Source organism: Conger conger, chromosome 15 (genome assembly GCF_963514075.1).
Source record: "Conger conger chromosome 15, fConCon1.1, whole genome shotgun sequence".
Taxonomy (NCBI): Eukaryota; Metazoa; Chordata; class Actinopteri; order Anguilliformes; family Congridae; genus Conger; species Conger conger.
In genome coordinates, this window is record NC_083774.1 from 20611134 (window position 1) to 20637250 (window position 26117).

The following is a 26117-nucleotide window of genomic DNA, read 5'->3' on the forward strand; positions in this document are numbered from 1 at the left end:
TTCACCAATAATTGATACATATGCTTTAAATCTAATGAATCATGATTCTTAATTATTAATTATGTTTTAAGACTTTTTTTTATGAACTGGAGCTGGGTAATCCGTAACTTTGTCATCAGCTAGTCAGGCTGCAAGGAAGTAAACCTGAACATGTTGACCAGTTAATATTCCTGTAGAACAATCTGAAGTAAAAGTACATGTATCAAACTAACTCAGCCACCCACCCACTCACCCACTCACTCACTCACTCATTCCACTATCCAGCCACCCACCCACTGACCCACTCACTCATTCCACTATCCATCCACCCACTCACTCACTCACTCCCCTATCCATCCAGCCACTTACTCTAAACTCACTCACACACCAGCCTACTCTCTTCCCCGCCAGCATGTAGCATGTAGCCGATTACAAATGTTAAAAATAGCGTTGTTACAGGGCTGAGCAATGAATTTGTTTACTAAAGGTTTTGTATTCAGCATAAAATATTATGCAGGTCTACTTTTTAGGAGTAGAAGTACATGTATAGAACCTACCTACCCACTCACCCATCCATCCACCAACCCTCTCACTCACTCACTCACTCACCCATCCACCCACTCACCCACTCACTGACTTTTAACTCACTCACTCACGTTCCCACACTCTCTCCTGCCAGCATGTAGCCTATTGAAACATTTTCAAAAGAACTTTTTTATAGGCCTGAGCAATGTACATTTTACTATCCAGCATAAAATATAATTTAGGCCTACTTTTTTCTTTAACAAAAATGTTTAATCAGTAATTGTGTTGTCTGTTGATTATTTATTTGCTTTTCAGAAGACTACAGAGAGTCTCGCTCACATTACTGCACATTTATTTCATGGATATAGAATTTTTGTTAAAAGTTACTGAATTGAATCATGGTTTACAGAATCAAATCGAATCGAATCGAATCATTCCAAAAACATTTAATCGTCCTTGAATCAAATCGCTGACTACTGAATCGTTAATCAAATCGAATCGCTGTGAAGCAAAAATTCACACCCCTATTTAATACTCCTTAATACATTTCCCTAACATATCTGCTTCTTTTATTCTTATTATATCGTTATTATATCTTTTATTTTTTACTCCTTGTGTTGAAGTGTGATGAGACCATGCTCATACATGTACTTTAATGTACTTTAAACTGACATAAACATGAATTTGAATTTATACTACTCTTAACAACGGACCCTCAAATAATTTTGTTACGTGAAATCTGGACTATTCAAATCCGTCTGATTTATATGAATTTACCAGTAACTTACTGTACTCACAGGTAAGTGAAACTTATTTATTATGAAGAAAATGTTTTCTGTCTATTTTAAGATTAAATTACAATGAGATGTACAATTGTAAGATGTACAATATAACTGGTTAACATGTTTTACTCAGTACAAAGCTTTTTATCTGACATGGAATAAATATCGCAGTATTCACGCAGGTTCTCCATAAACTCTTTTGTTTGCTATTGTGCAAGTCTCTGACACAAAACAACCAACACCCAAGAGCTGTAAAAACCCCCCACCCCACACAGGAAGTATAAGTGCCTGTAGGCTATGCTCTGCAATCATATTGACACAAAAACAGCCATGCCCCAGAGTCCCAATAACCTGTGATCATAAAATACCAAGTATCACATGATGATTATTTCTCCTGTGCAGTTGTTACGACTGTGGGAAAATACGCCATGAAATGTCATTATTCGATTTGTTTCCAGACATGCTGTGATACAAATCTGTTATCTTATAAAATACTGCATATTTAGTGAATGATATGTCACAACATCTTAACTACCTCTTCCCCTGATGCAAGTTTGTGTTAAGGAAATGGGTCTATGCAGCAATGTTTTGACTTTTTAAGGAACATATATTTCTGCATGTTGTTAACCAATGAAACGTGCATTGGGACCAGTACAAAATGGGTCGAGCTTCTAAAATTGTAAAAGTTCGAAACGCATTTTATTTTCAAACCAATGTTTGCAAACCAATGCTTTTTTAAATCGCGTTGCACAACTTTGCAGCAAGGCAAGAGATGTTCGCTAATTTTGGTAGATGTAGCCTAGCCTTCTGCTCTGTGTGCATCACGGGGAACTTCAAGATTCTCAATCTGATCAAGAGCTATCTGCTCTTTGCTGAAGAGGACGCGGTCCTACCGGAAACTAAACTTTTTTTTAAACTTGTTTCGAAGCAATGAGTCAGAAAAGAAGAAAGCTGTAATAAAAAGTTGAAATGTTTTCAGTTCCTTAAAAAATATTATTGACGTGTAAAAGTGGACGGCAAAAGAAAGAGAAATAGGCTACCCACCCAGAGATTTTGGACGATAATCTCTTGGACCAGTGTTTTCGAGAGGATAACGGAACTTCGTTTCTTCTTATCATGGAAGATGTGAGTAGGATATTCCGAGGCTGCGGGAGTTTGGATGCTTTCTATGTCTAGCCTACTTAATTTACTCGACTACTTTCTGACAAGATACATACATCGAATTGTCTACAAACAAACTACAACTCTGACACAGAAATGCTCTTTTATCAAACGAAATGGAGACATGGTTTCTTTCTCATTGATATTACAGGGGAAGAGTGAGTCCAGAATTACTTTTTCCCTCTTAGCAACACAATAAAGGGCAACGAAGGAACGAACGCTAAAAAGGGTTCTGATCAGAGGCTGAAGGATGAAAACAAGCAGTATGAGCAGGATGATTTACACGCATATATCCTAGTTCTCATTGTATAACACCAGGCTACAGTAAACAGTCACAACTGTGGCTGCCGCCGCATGTTCGTCAATACGGGCGTTAGACCAAACCTGTTCATTTGATAAAGTAGGCTACATTTGCCAAGGTATGTTACCCGAAAATGTAGCTGCAATGTTGTAGGTCAGAAGGTGATCGTTGCAGCCCAGTCGGTCTGTAGCGCAATAGGCCTTATACAGCGGATAAGGAGCGCCGTTATGCACCTGTCACGGTGCACAGGTGTCGACTGAGCGATAAATTCTATCTAGCTTCGGACCAAGTCACGTGCCTTCGGTGTCGGTTCATTTGTGTACAATGGTGCAAAAACGTGCACTGCGAATATCATCTGAAAGTGTGCGTTAGTTTTGGCAGGGATGTGGACGGCAAGATTTAGCTGGATTCTGTGAAAAAAAAAACCCGTCCTTCCGAACTTTTGCAGCTGGAAAAATAGTATTAGTAATATAGAGAATAATAATAGAGTATTTTACAAAATGTATGTAATTATAATCATGATATAAATGTTATTGACGTTCCTTTTATAATGTAATTATGTGCATTTTTCAAGTTTTTGAGATTCAGAATTGGCCAAAACCTGAGAGAGTGCTTTCTCTGTGGTGGGCCTACCCACACCCAGTGACGACTTTATTAGGTAGACCTGTACACCAACTTTTTAATACAAATATTTAATCAGCCAATCATGGCAGCAACTAAATGCATACAAGCATGCAGATGTGGTCAAGAGGTTCAGCTGTTTTTAGTATATTTTCATAATGTGTGTACAATGTGTGTGTTTTGGGAGGGGTTCTGAGTGAGCTCTTGATATGACCCTCTGTCTGTGGTGGCAGGGTGTGAAAGGAACCACACCCTCTTTCACAGGGAAGGCAGGCTGGGTGAAGAAATCCTCAGGCAAGCTACTGGGCAGCTACAAAGAGCGCTACATCAAGGTGGAGAAGACAGAGATGGTGGTGTTCGAAAATCAGGTGCACAGACGGATGGATGTAGCACAGTGTGATTAGAATGAGTGACAGATGTGTGCGCAGGAAGCGCAGAAGAGCTTGAGCTGCACTTCCTTAAGGCTGGGTGTGCCCTGCACTCTTCTTTCAATGGGGACATTGTCTGTTTTTAAAGCTATAAAATTAGAAATTTTGATATTTGAACACTGAGGACTGAACCAGAGCTATGGGATATCTTAAACCTTTTTCTTACAGGGTAGAACAGTCTCATCAAAAATTACAGAGATAAAAAATTATTATTAATCATTTTTTCCTGGGATTTAAAACTGCATACTCCTGATACATTTCAAGAACCACATTACTGTCCTGACACACTACCATGCTGACTCTTTGCCGCACTGACGCACTGCTGTTGATGATGCTTGTTCTTTGACTCAGGAGTTACAGACCTGCTTAGAGAGAGTGGATCTGGAGAAGTATGATAAATGCCTTGATTTGCGGAGCACCTTCAAGAAGAAGAACCGGCTGGTGCTGATCCGAGCCCACAAGCAGGGCAGTAAGGTGACTGAAGCTGGAGTTGGCGGGGGGGTGGGGGGGGGGGGGGGGGGGGGCTCCTCACTGAGCACTTGAAATGTGCACTGATGGTGAAGATTCTTCTTCAATGCACCTGGTCGTCAGATGCTAGGAACCAATTTTCATGCAGTTCCAATACAATCCACAATGCAACAGCACTGTAGTTGTACAGCAGAACATGGCATGACTGACAGGAGAAGGTGGGACAAGTATGGAGACTCCTTTTTTAACAGCCTATCTGGGTTTGCAGGATCACTCATTATGTCCCCAAATATATTTTAGGTGTGCTGCGCTTGTAGTCATATTGACAGCAAAAGGTTGTGTGTATTGAAATGTAAGAAAATTACAGAGGATACGTGTGGCATTATTCCATAACATGCTGTTGAGTCTCTTAGGTTGATATTTTGCCATGGTTTTTATATATATAAAACCGCTATGTATCAGTATCTGCACCGTTCTGCTTACAGAACATCATAAGCCTTTCAGTAATGCAATCAACTGTTATAGTGTTCAGTAACGTAGTCATGCATTTTATTGTTTTGTAACTCAATTGCATGCTGCAATGATCAGTAACACAATCATGTGTTGCTGTGTTTAGTAACACTGTTGCATTGTGCACTGTTTTGTAAAAGAGGCAGTGCAACTCAAACACACATATATCTATTTGTACTGTATATACAACCACCTCTTGTGGGGATTCTGGGTACAGACAGCACTCTGCAGGTCTCTTGGTCTGTGGTTGTGGGTTTCAGGTCCATGATGTCAAGCTTCAGGTTGAGAATGCTGAGGAGAAGGAGGTATGGATCAAGGCCCTCAATGATGCCATCAACAGAGCTAAAAATAAGATCTTTGATGAGGTAATTTAACATTCTAATGGTGTTTACTTTTGAGGTAGTTGCAGGTTTGATTCCCAAGTGTGGCACTGCAATTGTAACATTCCATGCTGAATAAACAGCTCAAGCTCGGTTTTGAAACAGCTTGTAGCTGGTGATTTTAAGCTGGTCATAGCTGGATTTTACAGCAGTTGAGCAAAGCTCTTCAGTTGAATTTCTTCAATGAATGGTATGTTAGGCTAAATTAAACTAAGCTGTGAATGTTTTTGTGTATGAATTTCTTTAATAAGGTGATGAGGCAATGGTGCTCCTGTGTGTGGTATGGCACAGTTCTAAGTGTTACACGACATCAGGTAAAGAAACATGAATGGCTTTTTTATCCTCAGGTAAAAGTAGATGAAAGCTGTTCTTTAGACCATGTGACTCGGTCTCGTCCTCGTGGAACCCAAAGCCGTAGGCCACCTTCCAGAATACACATGAAGGAGGTAAGGGTGAATGAGTATCTGTGTAACTAACAATGTAAGTATTTCACTAACCAATGTAAGTATCATTGAGTAACTGAGTAAGTAACAGCATTTACCACCATCTGTGCAAATATGGTGAAAATAAAAATTTGCCCACCAGGAACACACACTTCTCTACTTTGGAATTCTCTCTTGTTAACATGGAGTTTTTGGTTTGCAAAGTGCATTCCCTGGTTATGGGTATGCACTTTGCACTTTGTTCGTCGTGTGGATAAGAGCATCTGCCAAATACCATTAATGTAATGTAATGTAAAATGTAATGTGTAAATTGTCTTTAGCCTCCCTCCTCTCGCCGTCTCTCTCTCAGGTAGCCAGTTCTTCCTGTGATGGTATCGTAAGGCTTGACCTGGATCCAGTTGAACACACACCCAATGGGACCCATGAGCTGAATGCAGCCACAGTTGAAGTCTCTGACAAAAAGTCAGAGCCCATAGCGAAGCCACCCATGCCCCCGTCACAGCCCAGCGAGGACCTCCAGGACACACCCAGCGAGGAGAGGATGGCTAACCCCACACCCCCGTTAAAGGAGAGCAAACCCAAGGTACTGGGGGAAGGTGACACATCTGCTGGGACCACTACTGACAGCAGCTCAGAACCAGTGGTACCAGAAAAACGTACAGGCACGGAGGATCGTGAGGAGGACTATCCCTTTGAATTACCATCTGAGCCACAGCTCAGCACCACCTCTGAGCAAGTCATGGGCAGGGATGGGCTCAACCCCACCCCCTATGATACACCCGTCATTGCACCAGTGGACCCTACCCCCTCTGATACACCCATCAGTCCACCAGTCGACCCTACCGCCTCTGATATACCCATCAGTCCACCAGTGGACATGCCCACATCACCTGTACTCCAACAGGATGAGTCTGGCCAACCCACCCCTGAACGTGAACACTCTGAACACAAGGTGCTCTCTGAACAGGAAGTGGTGAGTCCAGTGCTGAATGCTGAACCCCCAGCATCCTATAGGACAGAGGTCCAGTTTGTTATAGGCCCTGTCCAGCTGCTGGTCAGTAAACCTGCAGAATATGCACAAGAAACATCTCCAGATTTGCTTCCAGAATCTGTTCCAGAACCTTCTCCAGAATCTCTTCCACAACCCTCTCCAGAACCTGCTCCAGAATGTCCTCCACAACCCTCTGCAGAACCTGCTCCAGAGAGTACTGGCCTGCCAGCCCCCTCTAATATGAAGTCCCTGAAGGTCCTCGATGTCAGTGATCACTCAGGAGGCCACTGGGAAGGGTCAGCGCATGATCCAGCTTCCTCAAGAGAGTCGATTACTCCTCTTGATGATGGCATGTCAGGGAGGTTGGTTACAGAGCTGCGGACTGAATTGCACAATGAGAGACTGGGGTGTCTGTCAGAGGAAAGCGGAAGTAGCCCCTCCACGGGGCAAGAAGACAGTGGCCAGAAATCACACACTGTGACTGACAGCTGTCCCAGTTTGGAGAAGGACTGGGCTGGGAGGCCCCCTCTCTCCATCCCCACCCCCGTCGGGGAGCTGCTGTCTGCTGGGGAGGAGCAGCAACCCGACGTGGACGAGCTGCGCAGCCGCGTTGCCCACGAGCTGCAGACCACCCAGGAGCTTCTGGGAGAGGTGTGCCAAGAAGAAGCGCGAGGCCCGGTGCCAGAGGATCTTCTGATAAAGGCTGCCGAGAAACTGCAGCTGGCCCAGCTCTGCCTGAGAGAGGCAAGCACCCTCAAACTCTGTCAACCCTCCAGCAGGAAGGACAAGAGGATAAGCTGGTGACCTCACACACAATACACACACACAATCTCTCTCTTTCTTTCTCTGTGACACACGTATAGCGGTGAACATAGAGTGCACTCCCCACCTCAAAAAAGCACCATGGCAACATTTTTCTAACCACTTCCTGAAACGTAATATGCATTTTTTTTTTGGCTGTTGTTTAGAACACCAAATAAAGTATCAGTCATGTTTGTACCATACACATTTACTTACATTATAACTTTGCTTAAAAAATTGTACATGAATTGTACTTGAATCTTCATGAGGGTGGTGCATTACATTAGCATAACAGCTTTCATGCTACTTTTATGTTTCTTGCAACATCTTATTTTCTTATTGGTCATCATGATGCTGAATGCAGTCTGCAGTCCTGTGGGACAGAAGAGATCAATCAATTCCAATATCATTGTCACAACATCTGAATAATTGTTTGTTCTGTGCATGTGGAAGATTGTATGATGGCATGGATACAGAAAGGGAAATGCAGAGTGAATTTAAGGACAGCGACAGTGCAGCAGCCTCCCCATGAGAGCAGCTGATCTTCTGGATGTTTAATTGTTGCTGATCTCTAACCAATGAACTCTTGATTAGAGGCTAACTCAAATACTTTTCCTGAGTACTTCCTGTGTGTTGAGCGGAATAAATGAATTGGAAGATTCTCTGTTGAGTAAAAATAGAGCAGGTAACCCACTGTAGTATGCATATTTGATATCAGTCTAGAAAAGTGTAGTTTGTCATATTACACATTTAACCATGCCATGCTTCTTTTATTGCCTAAACTGTGACTGCAATGGTTACTTACTTTCATTTTAGGATTCTTGCTAGTGATACGCAAGCCTAACATCATGGTATAGCTGAATTTGTCCATTCACTGTTCAAAAACCTGATAAATGATCTAATCTTTTCTGATGTCCATGAATGTCTTGACTATAAAAACAGATATATAGAAAAATAAATATAAAAGATTTATGTGTACATGTGTATTTGTTATGTGAATGAAATCTTCCTAATGATTTGGCAGCAATCACAGCTTCAGGGTAAGTCTCTACAAGCTTTGCACACCTGGATTTGGGCAGATTATCGCAGATTATTCTTCCTGGCAGATCTTGCATCTGTTTAGTGCCATCTTTAGGTCTCTCCACAGATGTTCTATGGGGTTTAAGTCTCGGCTTTGGCTGGGCCATTCAAGGAGTCAGAGACATTGTCGTGCTGAAAGATGAACCGTTGCCCCTGGCTAAGGTTGCGTGTACTCTGGAGCAGGTTTTCTTCAAGGGCCTCTCTGTATTTGGCTGCATTCATCCTTCCCTCAATTCTGCAACTGATCACATTTTGGAGTGCCACAGCAAAAGGGTCTGAGTAGAAATATTTAAAGACATGTTTTCACTTTGTCTTTGATTGTAAAAATTGCAATTTTATCAGTTTAAAAATGAATATACAACACAAAGTGATGGGTCTAAATACTTTCTGAAGCCACTGGATATGAAAGAAATAAATGGCAATGAAGACTCCTGAATACCTGTAAGCAATTATGAACAATATAAATCAGGAGTAAATGAAGAGGCATCGGAAATGTAAATTAGCAGTTCAGTTCAAAACAGGAAATGTAATACATGCCTAGCAGCATGTCACACCATCAGCTGCAGTTTACAGCTCCTCCCCACCCTACTCCCAACGACACACACTTTTCTTGTTCGGTGGGCAAGAAAAGTGAACACCTCAGCCCTGTTTTAGCAGGGCTTGACCAAAGCGCTAAATTAATCATTGTACTTCATTGTACATCGCTCTGGATAAGAGCGTCTGCTAAATGCCTTGTAATGTAATGTAATGTAATGTAATCAATGAGTAACTGAGTTAGGGAGAGAATTAGAGGGAGTGAGACGCTTAATTGTTATTGAATTGTCTTTCTGAGAAAAGTTTGATGGCTATACAGTATGTACATGAATATCTCATATCATAAAAAATGTCTCCCTCTTGTGACAAGAACTTGACATAGCTGTAAAACAAAGTCAGTGGTCCTCATTCCTGGTCCTGGAGAGCCGCAGGGTGTGCTGGTTTTTGTTGTTACTCAGCACTTAACTGTACTTTGTACTGCTTTAATTGATCAAGTAACTCACCTCACCCGGTTTATTGGGTCTGAATTGGTTGCTGATATTTAGGCAAAAACAAAAACCAGCACACCCAACGGCTCTCCGGGACCAGGAGTGAAGACCACTGTTCTATGTTACGGAGACACTAAACACCTCAGCACAACCCCACCCACCTTATTGTCCTATCCCAGCAAAATCACTTACCACTACAATCACAGCAAATCTCACTGACCAATCACAGCACAACACAAAAGAAATGACAAAATCTGTCTGGTTTCAGTAATCAAGCATGCTTTACTTCATCAAAGAAAAGTACCAGGGAATAAAGAGCTCAATCTCTTCTGCATTCATGTCCACATTACAGGAACTACTGCATTGATCAGTGCATTGAATCATATTTAATACTGAGTAACGAGGAGTGTTTGGCAGTACTGATGTACAATCAACACATGTGCACACACAACAAACCAATGTAAAAGTGAAGACAAAACTAAATCTTAACAGGACATACAAGGCAGAAAGTTACAAAAGAGGCATCATGGCTTTTTTAATATGACAAATCAACACAACCAATTATTATTTACAGTAACCATTTTTCCACTAAAAATATTTTCTTCAAGAAAAGAAAAAGAGTTCCAAGAAGCAAGAAAATGAGCCTAACTTAAATGGATTTGTCAGAAAAGTACCCTGACTGAGGCCAGATGCGGCCCGTTTGAAAGGCAGGCTGGTGGGTTTTGGGTCCATGCTGGTGATCGAGGGTGCCCTTTGTGGCAGTCAGCGCAGGCGGGAAATGGTGGCTGAGTCATGCTGTTCCTCCTCTCGGTCACAGTCACCAGTGCAGCGTGACTTCTGCAAATCCAGCTCCTCAGCACTCACCATGGCAGGGTCGACGGCCGCATAGCGTGTGCCATGGAACTGCCGCAGATGAATCTGTAAGATGGCAAACATCAACAACTACACACCACCAGCCAGTACTTTCACTCGCAGGACTGTGCAGGGAGACAGCCAGGCTGTTCAGTAGCTTTCAGTATAAACCCCTGTAGCTGGGTATAAAAACCCCTCTATGAGGGTATAAACCCCTGAAGCTGGGTATAATTACCCCTATAAGGGCATAAACGTCCATAGCTGGGTATAAAAACACAGATTTACATTGATGCAACAAGATCAATTGAATCTGGGATAGCAAGAAAACAAGATGGAAAAAAAAAGTCACTCGAAAATTCTGATTAATAGTTTTGAAATACTGGGCCCTGGGGAGACCTTTTCCAAGGAGTTGATTGGTCAAAGGGTGGCGTTTCAATCCCATCTGACAGCCTGAACATAACTGGCCCCAGACCAGGTAAGCCGTGCAGCATACGATACCATGGCGATATAGCCTGATTTAAAGTAAATCAGCTTTGTGATACAGAAAACCCAGAAATAGATCTTAGATTAGCTCACAAACCCCGTAATCTCAATTCGTAGTATACCCCCCTGGTATAGCTGGAACAGTTAATTATGAAAGTTAACTGAAGAGACAGAGCAGCCTCTTAACTAAATCTCTAGTTTAGAGGCTGCCTTTACTGGTTTCCACCCCATCTAATAAGTTTGGTCACATACGTCAGTTCCCAAACCACAAAACCCATAAAAGCACACAACGCTAACTGAGTAAACAAAATCAGGGTTGGTCAGTTCAATAACAGCGTGCACTTCCCACAGCAAAGAACACAACCTTCCAACACTAGTTCTACTTCCTTCTCCACCCCCTCTCAGTACTTTTGAAGCCTGTGTGTGGCACTTCTTGGCTGCAGCTGTGCCTCCTAGTCCCAAGAGCTGCTTGCTGAATTGCCAATAAGTGAGGCATCACTACATTGTGGGAACAACTCAACCTCATGCCCTCACCATACTGCATATAAAGTGGATTATAAATTCCTACACCTTGCTATAATTTCCCAGTGCTGGGATATATGGAGCTGGATATACATTCATTTCACTCCATACAACAGAAATGCACAGGAAAAAATGTTAAGTCAGAACTTCATGTAAAGCATTCACCACACAGTCTAGTGCCATGCTGTTGTGGTAAAACAGAGGAAATGGCTCCCTGCTGGTGAGAGGCCCCACTCTTAGTTCCTCTACTAAAGGCATTCATAGAGAAACAGCTGAAATTACTCACAAACAGACCTTTCATTTTTTTATTTGGCCTGGTCTTCAGTACGAATATTAGTGCAGACCCTGTAACTCTCCAGGACCAGAGTTGGAGACCACTGGGATAGAGGGTATACACCAGGGGTGCACAACTGGTACTCGAGGGCTGGTCTGCGTACTTTTTTTTGTTCCAACCAATTGTCTTGTTTTTTATTAGGGCGGCCTGTAGCGTAGTGGTTAAGGTACATGACTGGGACCCGCAAGGGTGATGGTTCGATACCCGGTCTAGCCACAATAAGATCTGCACAGCTGTTGGGCCCTTGAGCAAGGCCCTTAACCCTGCATTGCTCCAGGGGAGGATTGCCTCCTGCTTAGACTAATCAACTGTACGTCGCTCTGGATAAGAGCGTCTGCCAAATGCCATTAATGTGACGTGTAATGTAATTTGCTGACATCTCTATATATTACCATGGTTCATGGCTGTACTTGAGCACAGTAAAATAATTAAGATAGACTTGCAGTTTGCAGCTGTAGCCGGTACTCATACACACTTTCTCGGCTGTATAAAGACCGAGGCCCTCCTGAATAACTGCTGAGGTTCTAGTTGAAGGACTCACCTGGATATACAGGTTGACTTCTGCACTCCTGCACAGGTATGGGAAGTTCCCGCCTGTCTTTAGGTGAGCTCTCTTTGCATCAGGGTACAGCTTATACATCTCCTCTTTCACTTCATGTGAAAGGGCACTCTGATCAAACACCTTAAAATAACATGAAAGCAATCAGCCTTACAAACACCTCCAAACAGAATAATCAGTCACACAAAAATGTTCAAACAACAGAATAACCACGTTATTCTAACACACCAATGTCGCAATTACACAACACAAGCCAATATTGGGCATTACAGGGATTCAGTTTGTTTGGGATTTTAGGGCCAAACTTTTTAGGTTCAAACTTTCACATGCACTGCAGGGGCATCACAACCAAAGGGAATAGTGGAACCGAGTACACAGGGCTGGAAGGCAGGGAGTAAATTCAAAAGGCTTGGACGAGGGTTTGCTTTGGCCAACAATTTTTAAAGGGCCCACACAGGTAAAGGGCCCAAAATGTAGTACTACACCCCTGGAACAGTGTGCTGTTCCACATTTGGGTAACATACGATGGTGAGGCGCGTCAGTATGAATACAGGTACTAGGGCAGAGAGAGTGAGGCGTTCAGTATGGATACAGGTACTAGGACAGAGAGGGTGAGGCGTTCAGTATGGATCCAGGTACTAGGGCAGAGAGGGTGAGGGTGAGGCGCTTCAGTAGGGCAGAGAAGGTGAGGCGTTCAGTATGGATACAGGTACTAGGGCAGAGAGGGTGAGGTGCTTCAGTAGGGCAGAGAGGGTGAGGTGTTCAGTATGGATACAGGTACTAGGGCAGAGAGAGTGAGGGGTTCAGTATGGATACAGGTACTAGGGCAGAGAGGGTGAGGCATGCAGTATGGATACAGGTACTAGGGCAGAGAGGGTGAGGCGTTCAGTATGGATACAGGTACTAGGGCAGAGAGGGAGAGGGGCTTCAGTAGGGCAGAGAGGGCGAAGGCGATGCAGGGGCAGAGCTCACATCGATGATGGTCACGACCACATCCTTTATTTTGTGTGGCTCCACATAAGAGTTCTGGCAGTTGAGAGTCAGTCGAGAGGCCAGTTCACTCTGGTTCAAACTCTCCAGCTGCAGAATACAACAGCACATCAGTCACCATTGCTGAAGAATCTCATCAAATTCAAAACATTGGTGCTAGCCTTCCAAGCAGTTAAAGGGTCTTCCTCAGCTTACCTACAAAAAATCATCAGACCCTACACCCCTGCCAAACCTCTTCGTTCAGCCTCCACAGGCCACTTGGCACCCCCCCCTCTCCGAACCTCCACCTCACGCTCACGACTACCTGTCTGTTCTGGCTCCACGGTGGTGGAACGAACTCCCCGTTGAGGTCAGAACTGTAGAATCTCTCCCCACCTTCAAGCGCAAACTGAAGACGCACCTCTTCAAGCAGCACCTCTCCCCATCCCTCCCTACCTCCCTGTGAACCTTAATTGTTGTCTTTGTGATTTACTTTGTGTATTGGTATTTTTAGTTGGCTAGGTAAGCAGTGTTTGGATAGTTAAGTTTGGTCACTTTTGCTTTGTTGTTTGTTTATTTGTTCGTTTAAAATAAAAAACAAATAAATAAAAAAGGATTCAAATAGGCCCTGGTCCTTATCTTTGTTGTACAGGTAGCAGTGAAATTGTACTTCCCTCTAGGGTCTTTCAGTGCACTTATCCCTGGTTATGGGTATGCACTTCGTCGCTCTGGATAAGAGCGTCTGCCAAATGCCATTAATGTAATGTAATGTAATGAAGAAGAAAGCACTGTCTCTCTCTCAGCGCAGTATTGCACCCTGCATGTGTCAGTCTTAGGGAGCCCAACTATTCAACCCAAGTCAGGAAACAAGTGCTTTTAACAAAACGTGGTACAGGCTAGGATCTCAGTAATAAACTGAATCACGTCTCACCCGATCCACCATAAAGTCGATAGCATCAGCCATTTTTGGGTCCACTGGCCCTCTGGCAAAGTTACCGAGAACTATCTTCTTCAGCATGAAGGCAGGCATCAACCAGAAACTGGGAGACAGGGGAAAAGACACGACCGAAACTATGGATTTCCCACAACACATCTGTGAAGCGGAAAGCCTGTGGAAGTCATTATCCTAACCCGGGCTGCACTTTTACCTGTTTGATGTCAAAGACTGGTGAAAGATGGATGTGTCACTAAAGGAGTTGCAGAGGATAAGAGAGTGCACTCTGGGGGATTTGTGAGAGCACTCTGCAAACTTCTGAGCCAGGTAGCCTCCTAAAGATGCCCCAAACAGATGAACCTTTTTCACATGGAGAAATGTGCACAATAAAATTAGATAGCATAAGGAAACTACCATTAGTGATACGATTTAGAAATGGCTAAAATGTCAAAAAATGTTTTAAAAAAAGGCAGACCTTGTCCAACTGTAAGTAATCAAGCAACTTTCTGAATCCATCACAGAACTCCAGCAGATCCCAGTACACAGGGTATTGCAGCTAGGGGAAAGACACCATAGAGCTCTCTTAATCATATTTTCCATAAATGCACATATTATGTGTATATATATATATATATATATATATATATATATATATATATATATATATATAATGTATATCATATTGCCAGGTCTTAAAAACATTTAACTTGTATCTGGTGAATGCAATTATAACTTCCCACGGGTACAAATAAATATTGAATAATTTCTTAATTCAAGACAAATTGGCAAACACTTCCAGTGGAAAAAGAAAACACACACACAATCAGCACACTAGAAATGCTGCTGCTGAGGGGATGTTTGGTTTTAGGGGCTGAAGGTGCTCACCGATATCACCCTGTACCCCCAGCCTGTGAGGGCCAGGACCTGCTGGAAGAACACCTCTGCTGTTCCGCTGACCGGGGGGAGAAAGATGATAGGACATCTGATGCATTTGGGCCCAGCATCATACAGTGACCAAACCTTACTGTCGTCATCATCCACAATAATCTACAGCAACAGAAACAACAGGCCAACTGTCAGCATCCAGGAAGATCAGAGCAAGGTAAACCACTTATCACCAGCAGTGCGGTGTAAAACCGTAAAGAATACCGTGAACTCCAGTTCTCCATCGCTTACAGCAGGACTGCACAGCAAGGGCCGATCTACTTCTGCTATTCATTATTTAATTAGCGAAATAATGTCTTGACATTTGTATATGGACCAGCGTCAGACTGCCAGTGTATCTTAAAGATTGTACTGTGCTTAAGTACAGGTGTACACCAACATAATTTATAGAGCTGTCAGAAAACTAAATTAAGGTAATTGGTTGGAGCAAAAACCAGGTCACAGACCGGCCCTCCTGGACCGGAGTTGTCCATCCCTGGCTTACAGGTAAAATCAGATGCAGAGAGTAACAATTGTGGTAAAAACATAATGCCAACAGGTGATATGATACGTTGCATAAAAAAATAATTCATTAAAGTCATTCAGAACAGTAAGCTGGAACTAGTATATTGTGCATATGCTGTCATTAAGCAATCAACGACCATAAAACAATCTTACTCGTTTGAGAGGAACGGTGCTTCTGAACCAGTTGTAATCTGGAGATAATTTTATCTCCTCCATTTCTGTGGGGAAAGGAAACCAGATTTTGCGATCTAACAGAAATCAATGTAACTGCAGGCTATATCGAGCGGACAACATTTATACAACTCGGGATTCTTTTAAAGTCATAAGTACAGAGCCAATCAAGCCAACAAACCCAATTACAACACGTGACCTGCTTTCTGACAAAATAACATCCACTGCTCCACACCACCAACATTCTGAATTTAACAATGTGTAAACTTCATTATGACATTTGCATTAATTTACTGAATAAACGACTCGCCAGAAATATTTGGGCTCCTTAACGATTGTGTCTTGGGATTACAATGATCACAATATTAAATCCACCCCTTTACCCTTTAGTGAAGAGAAGCAAAAACATAATAAACATTATCAATAGCTAAATTAATATGACCGTGGACACTTGACAGCCAGAACAATGCGAATACGCATTTGCATGGTTTGAAAATCAAACCTGCACCTGTTTTCCTCCGATAATGTAGTCTGAATGACCGATTCGGTGCGTTTACCTCTTCCCAACACATATAATAAAAACCGTTTTACTTCTTACCAGACGCTTTGACGTAGAATATTATCCTCTTTTGTCATTTAAAAGTTCCTATAATCAAAGTTTATGTGACTCTGCTCAACCGTACTTTAGCTAGCTTGCGAACCAGATGGCAACCTCTGTATCAAGAATGGATATGTAGAAAACGTCTAACTAGAGGGTAGCTAAGGCTTAGTCTGGCAATATCTCGTTTTTGTATAAAAGTTGTTAATTCAGTCTCTTCCAGTCACGGGGATCATTTTAATTGCGCTTGAGTTGAGCGCACATAGATCAAAGAGTAGGCAAATTAAACAGATAAATCCTGACAACATTAAACAAAATAACAAGATAAAATAAGAACGTGAAAGAAACATAATCAATGAAACCAAATATTACCGTATTAGTGATATCATTCGGTCCTACACACATTTCACTGTTACCAAGGGTAGCATTTGCTAGCTAGCTACCTTGAAGGTTTTAGTAGTAAACCGAAACATATGACTGTTCTTTTCTGCTGCCTGAGACTTCCGTAATTCACAGAGCACCGCCCCCTTTCAGTAGAACATGCGCGGAAGGCCCATAAACAATCCTTAATGCTGTGAACATTTTGTACAGTAGTAGCCTATATCTATCTCTCTTTTTAATTTCTCAAATACAATTTAGAGAAATAAAACTTTGAGAATATGATCAAAATGAAGTACATAACACAAAAAAAGCCAGAGGATTAACAAGAAAATGAGAAAATAAATAACCTGAGGAAGGCCATAAAAATAAATGTCCATCAAACGAACAACAGGCATGTTGTACACAGGTTACCTTCTTGCATATCTCATTGGTTATGGAGGAAAGCATTACTTGGGCAGGACACTGGTAAGGTCCATATTAAGCATTTTTGCCAGCAACATACAGCTTTCTCATCTGCAGTATCAAGGGGGTTCTCGCAGGTTTAGAGAAAAGCAGCAGGGATCTTGAAGCTGAGATATTGGGCAGAGAAGGCATAGGACTCCAGCATGAGCTGAGTAGGGACATAGATGTTCTGTTTTTGTAGGGACAGGGCCAGAATGCCCCCAGCTCATATTTCTTTGGGCTGGAGAAAAGGACGTATAAACAAAACTGAATAATGGTCATGTAACCTCTGATGTAGAGGAGTTGCTAGGTAAATTGTCAGTTTCTATTCCATGTTGTATGGGGCTCAGCAATGTGATAATATGTGTACTGCTGTTGCATGACTGGAGGGGCTTCCTGCTCTGAGACACATGCAAAAGACAATAACAAATGAAGATTTGCCTAAGACAATATCTCAAATGGCTCCAGGGCTGGATGGCTTCCATGCAGATTTTTCCAGGAGATTATTGGACTGGATTTACTTGGTGTGCTGGGAGGTTTGGCCACTGAGCTGCAGTTCTGGCTCTCTTGCCAAAAAAAGAGTTAAAGTGGCCTGAGCCCTTTCTATCAATTATAAGACAATTGCCTCACCAATAGACTCAAAAAGTATTATGGTGCTGTGGCGTACCAGGATCAGTTCGAAGCTATCTCATTGGATCAGGAAAAAGCCTTTGATTGAGTATATCATAATTATCTGTTCAAAGTGCAATCTGGTTTTGGTCTTGGGAACTCTCATTGCCAGTACAGGTTGGTAAGGGGATTCACCAGGACTGCCCATTGTCAGTCCCTTATAAAGGACAGCTTTAAAAAAAAAAATGAAAATAATGTGGTTATACATATAAATGTGTAGAGTTTTGGTTATTTACTTTGTCGTCTGTCTCCTAAGTTTAAAGCAGCAAAAAAAAAACTTGACTTGTTGGCGTAAAGATGAGCAACATATTCAAAGTAAAAAATATATTGCATATGTTAACCAGATTGATTAACATGACTGATTTTCCCTTAACTGCCCCTGGGGGAGCAGTACCATGGCTTTGGTGTAGCTTCCAGCTTGACTCATGGGCAACAGGCAGCAGCTCGTCTGGTCAGTAGTGGCCAGGAAGCGGACACAGGCGAACGTAATGGTAAATGCCTGCATTTATCCAAAGCGATGGCAGCTTTCCCCCATAAACATTTTATCAAATTCCATTGGGCAGAGAATGGTGGCTCAAACATATTTCAGAACTGTAAATATTCTAAATATTGAAGAAAAGAACTCACATTGCCACAAGAGGGTGCCTTCCAGTCTGTAATTACTACTAAATACTGTAGTCATAGTGGATTCAATAAAGCGCACTGCCTGTAATCAGAGATGGTCATCTGTGCTGATGACTGATTGTAGTGTGTGCTGCTGTGTCTGTCTGTTTCCCATTGTCTTAGACTTCTTCTCTAATCCTCCAAGTTTTCCATTCCTAATCACATATTACAGTGAGTACAAGCGGAGAATACAGGTGGAGTCTGTGAAGTATGTCAGGCTTTAAGGATCAGGGGGAATTAGCATGTGCGAGTGATATCACCACCATCACAGAAGCAGTGTCTTACCCTGCTTTCTCCACATTACTCAGATACACTCAACAGTGCTGAGGGGACTGTCTACAGGTGAGCTAATTGATGGGACTCTGAGAAGCTATGCATTTGCTATTGTGATACTTTATTGTGATATCTTGATATTTTCATGTGGTGATGTAGTGACATTATGATATTGTGGGCATCCCAGTGTTTGTGAATGACCAGTGTTGTTGTTTTCTAAGGGCGGTTATTGGCTGAACATCGTCTTTGTGAAATGATCATAGATTTCAGACTGCAGTATTCAGTATTCAGTATTGTTTATGATATGCAATTATAATGTTAGACATCAGTGTGCAGTGTTAATTCAATAAATGTAATATTTAACACTTAATGTGTGTGACATTAGTGTCAAGGGTCAACACATTGTCAACACAGATCTTCAGTCCGAGATGTCCGGAGATGTTTCTTATTTACATTGTTAACACATTGCCATTAGTTATTAGCACAAATGTTTGCATATACATAGTTTTTACTTCCTCAGAATTCTTACCATGACTCATTTTGTCATCCTCAGTAATGATTCAGTCCTTCTGCAATGGTGAATGTCAATCAAAGTGGATATATAATATCGAATATTATCTGTAGTTCCCCCTGAGAAAGATAGATTTGAAAAGATCTGAAGCCCTGGTACTGGAGCTTTTTTGGTATCTGAAAGGCCAATGTGAAAGGTTATGTATTTGTTTTTTATGGCTGTGTTTTCCGTAATACTGAAATGTACAGACAGTAATATGCCATTCTAGTGACCTTTGGGTATGAGCAGCGGATTAAAACATTAGGAGGCAGCTGGTGACTGAGGTTTTGCTTTTGCCTGCCTGTGCTTAAGCCCTCGGCCATCTGCCCCTCTGCCCCATCCCATCCTATGAGTGCAGCACGGGCAGAGAGCGGGATTGTGGGATTTCTGGCTTGGTGATGACGCAGTGGGGGTCAGTGGCCCTTGTGTCATTGCCCTCATTAGGCCCAACCTGACAAAATAGTATGCCAAAAGTTCTGTTGACCAGTGAGAGCAGAGTATCAGGCAGAGTCTGTGACGCTGTAGCCCTTAATCTGTTTACCCACAGAAAGCTCCATCCTGTATAATGCTGGAAACAGATAAATTGGGGAAAGCATTAATGGGTTTCTTGGTATGTGGGTGTCAGACACCAGGTGTTACCCCTTGGAGGGTTAGAACTGCTGGACACATGGAGATATTTCCTGTTTCCTGTTTTAGTTTGGCGTTGACAGGTAAACAAACGCAAATCTTCTTTTTTCCCTCTTACAGGTTCCAGGCACAAATAAATGTACGTGTATTTGTTTTGATCTAAATTGTTTTGATTTGTCAAAGGGATTTTTCCTCTCTGTAGCCAGACAGAATGAACAGTCTTGAGGAAATCCCCTTTAAGATCCCAGCTGGGCCACAAGAAGACCCAATGAAAGAGGTGGAGCTGGTCTCTGCCCCTGAGCTCATGCTGCCCGACTACCTGCATCTCCTGCAGGAGACAGAGGTCAGAACCACACCACAGCCCCTCACTGTTTCCATTGACTGATCTCTTGTGAGATCACACAGAGTAAATTCCTTGTGTGATCCTTCATGTGAACAGTCAGTGTGACCTCTCCAGGATAACTGTGGCAGGTGCTCAGTCCTCTCTCAGATACATGTTGTTACTGGACCCAAAATTCTTGAGTTGGGGCGATATGCAGTTATGCAGGAGAACATTGTCTTTACCGGGTGAGCCTCCCAGCAGACCCTGTTTGTGTTTGTGTTTTCACAGTACGAGTTTGACCTGGAGAACTGGGTCCTGACAGGGCTTCAGGGGGGGTACTCCAGCGGGGGGGTACTCCCCCGCTGCACGTCCGGGGTGGGGCCCTCCTGCCCCCCCTACTGGCAGATGCTCAGCAGCCCCCCGGAGCGCCGCTCGCTCCGCCGCAGTTACAGCCTCAGCGCCTCGGACCTGTACCCCCGGCCCTACTGGGAGGACGAGGAGGCCCCCTCCCTGGAGAAAGCGCGCCCGCACACTGCTGCGGGCGCAACCTCCTGCCCCGCCCACCTGCGGAAGACCTCCCCTTCATGCCTCCAGGAGTTCAGGCAGTCCTCGCTGTCCGCGCTGGACCCACCTAAAGGGCGTGGCCCCCTGCACCATGGCCAGAGGCACGCCAAGAGGAGGCCCCACCCGCTGTGCTACAGCTGTCGAAACCACTCCCTCTCGTCACAGCCGCTGCCTGACTGCTGTCCCCAGCAGACCAGGCCCTCCTCTTCCCCAACGGTAGGGCTTGGCCCCTCTCCCCTCACCTCTGCAGCATTATATAGTGGTTGGACCAGGTTTCTGAACAAAAGGTTGGAGGTTCAGATCCCCAGCAATGTACAGCAATGGTCATGAAGAAATTCAGGTATTTACGCCTGATTTGCTTCAGTAAATATCACACCGTACAAAATGTGAACTATGTGAGTTGTCAGGTAAGGAGAAAATACTTTGGTTTTTTTCTGCGGTGGAACAGCTGCCGTGCCATGAAACCTTTGTGTTTTTGAAAAATCAAAAGAATGATGAGCTGAGAATAGACTTTGTATATTTTGTGGAAATGTGCACGGAGAGGCCCACATAAAGGCAAAGGCAGAGACTGGATTTGATCTAAAGACGTGGACATGGAGTGCATACCGAGGAGCAGTGCATGGTTTTACTGTATGTGTCAATAGCCCAGCGTGTAAATAAACATGAGAGCTTTAAATGGCTCATGTGAAGTACTTTATGTTTTTGGAATTTGTGAAAGAATGTATCTGTAGTTTATGATGAATTCTGCTCATTTTTCTCGATATGACCGATGCTATTTTTATTTACACATGATTCATTCATGTGTTGGTCAGGCCTTACATCATGGGAGAGGAAATTGCTCCATACTATGTTCTGTTTTTTTATGAAGCACAGTAAATATTTGTAAAGGAGGATAATAGCCAATGTAAAGTTTTTTTTCCTGGCATCCTTCCAAGGTATTATCTAAGTTTTTCTGCCCTGATCTGGATGGGTTTCTTCCCCTGCCAGTGCATTTCAAGGCAATAAGCAAGTCTGACTTTTTAACGTTCTCATAAAATGGTTATCTTTCTATATCAGCACCGAAAACCAATATCATGTTAAATTGCATAAAAGATTACAAATGCAAACTCTTGAAAACTATAAATTGTCCCACAGGCTCAAGTTTCCGAGCTAATGATCTTAAAGGGATCCAAATATAGCACCCTGATGGAAAGATAAGGGGGTAGGGGCTGTTTTGCTGCCTGGGGGTATAACTCTATTCTGTGTTTATCCTCCAGTCCCTTGGTCCCCGTGTGGTTGGCTGTACGCTCGGTTCCCACACCCCGGTGTTGGACTCCCCTGCCGAGCTGCTGTCAGCCCTGAGCCAGGAGGAGCGGGAACTGCTAGAGGCCATCACAGGGAGCGGCTACCCCCTCCGGACTGCCATCCTCGCCCTGCAAAGGATCGGCCCACAGAGCCCTGAGCAGGTCAGTCACCCTGGATAACCCTGCTGTACCCCTTCTCCAACATTCACCCCAAACTCACAGAACTCCGCACAGATGTTACAAATAAGCTCATATACTGGCTCAGTGTAACTTGATGTGTGGCTACACTTTTTTTTTATCTTCCCCAATTGGGAATGGGCAGTTGTATACAGCTGTGCTCACGTGGCAGTCGAGCTGATCCTCTCCTCTGTGGTGTCAGAAGCTTTTCACATCACAGCCCACAAGCTGAGCTTGAGCATGAATTGGAGGAAGACTGTTCAAACCAGCAACACCCAATTAACCAGAAGGGTTTGCTAGAGAACGATAAGACATGGATCCTGGATAACCCTGGCGATGCGACTAATTATGCAGCTGTCTTTGGGTCTACTGGCCACAGTCAGCACTGACATGGTTAAGGTTCCATCCGAGAACATCCCAGGCTCATTCTAGGGACTAGAACAGGATGAACTATCTAGCAGCCCCATATGGTTGCATTTTTAACCAGTGACTTCAGCTGATGGCTGGCTGCTTACATTGTGCTTATGTAAGATTTGAAAAGCTAGCAGGTTTTTTCCTTTCAAGTGCATTCTTTAGATCTGTACCACCCTCTGTTTCTGAGAAGGAGATACCTACTCTAAGTTTGACAGCCCTGACATATGGGGCTGAAAGTAGATCCCAGGTGTCCAATGTTTCCATGAACAGGGTCCCATTACCTCCTTTAGAAAACCTGCAGTTATTATTTTTGTAAATAACCTGTCTTATTTTTAAGGGGATATTTATTTATTTAGGCTGTAGAGTAAAAGTGATTCTGATATCAGTTTAGACAGGGTGTGGCTCCTCCGCAACACTAGCTCATCTACAGGACCTCTTATATTTTTCTTCAATCAGAGAAACCATTAAAAGGCCAACCACTTAGAGTGCGCCTCTGTCTTCAAAGTAACCAACCAACCTGTACAGCAGTGTTCAGCCATTTTTTAGGAAAGCAAATTCTGGGGTTTTGAGGATGTCAGGAAGAGGGCCCATGGTGTGAAGCTGTCACTCCCCCTGGACCCTTTACTTTTTGTACAATTAGCTTTTTAAATCATACCTTTTGAATTGATGATCAATTACTTTATTTCTCAGTTTAGAGTGCGCAATCACAAGGGGAAATCCTGTCTGTCAGGTTTCTCTATCTCTAAATTCTTAGCACTGATTGGTTGAGCAAACAGCACTAGTGCAGGAGGTGTTGTAGTGAGGTCGGTATGAGGATCTGAGTGTGGCTTACGCACCTGCCCCCCTGCAGATCCTGAGCTACCTGGTGACATGTGAGCGGCTGTGTGAGCTGGGCTATGATGAAGCTCAGGTGGAGGAGGCCCTGGAGATGTTCCAGAACTGTGAAACTAAGGTGAGTGAGCACATGATCATTTCTCACTTGATTCTGGATGTCCTATTGTTGTGAGGTGGGATTCTTTGTCTTTCATCTTTGGGTGCTTCTCCCACTTTTCTTCATAGAAATCATAACATATCATGTTGACTTTTTGTGTACCATTCATTCAGTCAGAACTAATCAGGATGAATCAACATTAATCAGTGGCTACTGTAAAGTAAAAATAAAAGTGATTTTTTGGCTCTTTTAGGCTGCTGAGTTCCTGCACCTTCTGACCCAGTTTAAAGAAATGGGCTTTCAGCAGAACACCATCAAAGAGGTTCTGCTGGTCCACGAGAACCACAGAGAACGGGCCCTGGAGGAGCTGATGATGCGTGCCGTGTGACTGTGCCTAACCAGTCCCTATCAGTCACTGTCTGATCACTATCTCATCACTATCCATCTGTCACTGTCTGATCACTATCCGTCTGTCACTATCTCATCACATCCATCACCACTGGGACTGTCCTATCCTTGAAGTAATTTACCGGTGGGGGCCTGTTAAAGTTGTGCAACATTTTCTAATATTCTAATATTCACATATTATTTGTTGTTCTCCACTCTCTCTGGTGTTACAGATCTAGTTACAGTGCTGTGCAAAAGTCTTAGGCACCCTAGATCTTTTTTTAATATAAATTTGGTTTTATATTTTCGGAAAAAAATATTTCAGGGTTTCAGTATAACATTAAAAAACAGACCACTTTTCAGATAAAAACTTGATTGAGGTGATTACCTGGCTATTTTTGCAATATTTTCTTATGAAACTAGCTAGTGTAGCTGTTTTATACACCATATCTGCTCTGAGGAGCTCTTAATCACAGGGGCTTTCTTATTTTAATAATGACATAAAATAGGAATTAAAACTATACATTTAAAGTGTCAAAACCTTTCAATGAAATGTAGTATTCTGCCACACGCTGCCCAGAAATTAGAACACATGAACACCTTTGAAACACATTCAATTTGTTTCTAATATTTACAACATTAATTCAAATTCAAATGTGATATTTCCAATATATGTTTTTATATAGACTTTAGTACACACAGAAAGGATGGTTATTTACACAGTATATAAAAATTGTTTGATATGTTATTTCTTTTGTGCAACATATTGTATGTTTTTACGTTTTTCTATAAACTTTAGACAGTCCTCACAGTCAGCGTGGTTATTTATTGTATTGTAGAAGTCCAGCTTAGTTTCCAGTGCTCAGTGGTTTTGCTGACCTGAACTGCTCTGCCTTGTTGACTCCTGGGACTTGTGGTCTATAAATGTTTAATTCACTATAAAAACAGGATGCCGGATTTAAAGGCCTTGTTCTCGAGTTATGTGTGTTTGTGGCTGTGTCCATTGAGAATGGCTACTTATATTTCTCAATGGTAAATGGACTGCATTTATATAGTGTTTTTACCCAAAGCGCTTTACAATTAACATCTCTCATTCACTCGTTCAACACTTCAACACACGCAGGACAGGGGATTGAAGTGGCAACATTCCAACTGTCACACGACTGCTCTTACCTCTGCTTGTATGTTGCTCGGAAAAAAACAAAACTGTGAAATATTCTGTTTGAAGATTTTTCTTGAATAAAAAAACATTCCACGTCTGTGGGTTGCATACTTCATGGAAGTCATTGAATGCAAAGGATTTGTGTCCAAGGACAAAATATGATTACTTTTTTGATCTGTTCAATAGTCCAATTATGGATAATGAAGTCTGTAATTCCTATAAGCTATCTGCACACCTCATGCACTCAATGTGACTCATGCACTCATCCACCTGACACATGGCGTGTTTGTCAGTTTCACACATCATTTAGTTTCTAGTCTTCTCTGGTACCCAGAACCCAACCAGAATCCATCAATCATTTTATACATTGAGCATATCCCCTTGGATTATTCTGACATCACTTTTTATGAACTCATAACTTTTTACTTTTGAGTGCTTGGGTACTCAAACCCCAAAATGCTTCTCATGAAAATCATTGAGTAGACTATATTCCCATGGCTTTAATGTATTCACTGAAACATTGAATTAATGTCTGTACTGTGGATATGCTAAACAAACTTCCATATACACTTTTTCAACTAGACAGTATTTTTTTCAGTGTAAACCCATCTCTGATAGATTCTATTCTAATAGAATAATTATATATACCTAATGAACTAATTGTAAGAATTGCACTGATCATTAGTGTGCGTGATAATAGTCAATGAGCATCATTATACGACTTTATCAACAAACCTGTCTCAACAGGCATCTCTTGACAGTTCAAATAAAACGATTGTAATTTAATTGCGTGTTTTCATTGCTCTCGTTGTCCTGCATGTCTTTTCCCACGAGGTGCACAGGGCATACTACCGCATAGTTAATTCTGAAAAAAAAAAGACCCCTGCGATTTCCTTACAAGGAATTTGGC

General features: G+C 42.6%; 3 protein-coding genes across 3 annotated transcripts; 2 read left to right on the top strand and 1 right to left on the bottom strand.

Moving 5' to 3' along the window:
- Positions 1-1920: 1920 nt before the first annotated feature.
- Positions 1921-8368, top strand: LOC133111607 (pleckstrin homology domain-containing family O member 2-like). Its single transcript, XM_061222082.1, has 6 exons — positions 1921-2411; positions 3603-3737; positions 4149-4271; positions 5036-5140; positions 5503-5601; positions 5948-8368. The coding sequence occupies exons 1-6, from the start codon at positions 2403-2405 to the stop codon at positions 7391-7393; spliced, it is 1917 nt and encodes a 638-aa protein (XP_061078066.1). The 5' UTR covers positions 1921-2402; the 3' UTR covers positions 7394-8368.
- A 1386-nt stretch (positions 8369-9754) lies between these two features.
- On the bottom strand, positions 9755-16885 carry LOC133111567 (maspardin-like). Its single transcript, XM_061222031.1, has 9 exons — positions 16736-16885; positions 15748-15812; positions 15031-15192; positions 14621-14701; positions 14360-14505; positions 14143-14251; positions 13215-13322; positions 12225-12365; positions 9755-10410 (listed from the first exon to the last, which is right to left on the bottom strand). Exons 2-9 carry the CDS (start codon positions 15808-15810, stop codon positions 10255-10257), a joined length of 966 nt encoding a protein of 321 aa, XP_061078015.1. The 5' UTR covers positions 15811-15812; positions 16736-16885; the 3' UTR covers positions 9755-10254.
- Positions 16886-20178: 3293 nt separating this feature from the next.
- On the top strand, positions 20179-24046 carry LOC133111068 (ubiquitin-associated protein 1-like). The gene is made up of 5 exons (XM_061221228.1): positions 20179-20310; positions 20578-21069; positions 22110-22298; positions 23578-23679; positions 23912-24046. The coding sequence occupies exons 1-5, from the start codon at positions 20179-20181 to the stop codon at positions 24044-24046; spliced, it is 1050 nt and encodes a 349-aa protein (XP_061077212.1).
- The last annotated feature ends 2071 nt before the right edge of the window (positions 24047-26117 follow it).

What these genes read in the sequence shown, in the direction of transcription:
- LOC133111567 (XM_061222031.1), bottom strand. Translation starts at nt 15,810, where the DNA reads ATGGAGGAGATAAAATTATCTCCAGATTACAACTGGTTCAGAAGCACC. An exon ending in GGGGGTACAGGGTGATATCG is followed by an intron (nt 14,702 to 15,030) that starts GTGAGCACCTTC and finishes TCTTTCCCCTAG; the next exon opens with CTGCAATACCCTGTGTACTG. An exon ending in ATTACTTACAGTTGGACAAG is followed by an intron (nt 14,506 to 14,620) that starts GTCTGCCTTTTT and finishes CATGTGAAAAAG; the next exon opens with GTTCATCTGTTTGGGGCATC.
- LOC133111068 (XM_061221228.1), top strand. Translation starts at nt 20,179, where the DNA reads ATGAACAGTCTTGAGGAAATCCCCTTTAAGATCCCAGCTGGGCCACAA. An exon ending in GGCCCTCCTCTTCCCCAACG is followed by an intron (nt 21,070 to 22,109) that starts GTAGGGCTTGGC and finishes TTTATCCTCCAG; the next exon opens with TCCCTTGGTCCCCGTGTGGT. An exon ending in TCCAGAACTGTGAAACTAAG is followed by an intron (nt 23,680 to 23,911) that starts GTGAGTGAGCAC and finishes TGGCTCTTTTAG; the next exon opens with GCTGCTGAGTTCCTGCACCT.
- LOC133111607 (XM_061222082.1), top strand. An exon ending in TGGTGGTGTTCGAAAATCAG is followed by an intron (nt 3,738 to 4,148) that starts GTGCACAGACGG and finishes TCTTTGACTCAG; the next exon opens with GAGTTACAGACCTGCTTAGA. An exon ending in AAAATAAGATCTTTGATGAG is followed by an intron (nt 5,141 to 5,502) that starts GTAATTTAACAT and finishes TTTTATCCTCAG; the next exon opens with GTAAAAGTAGATGAAAGCTG.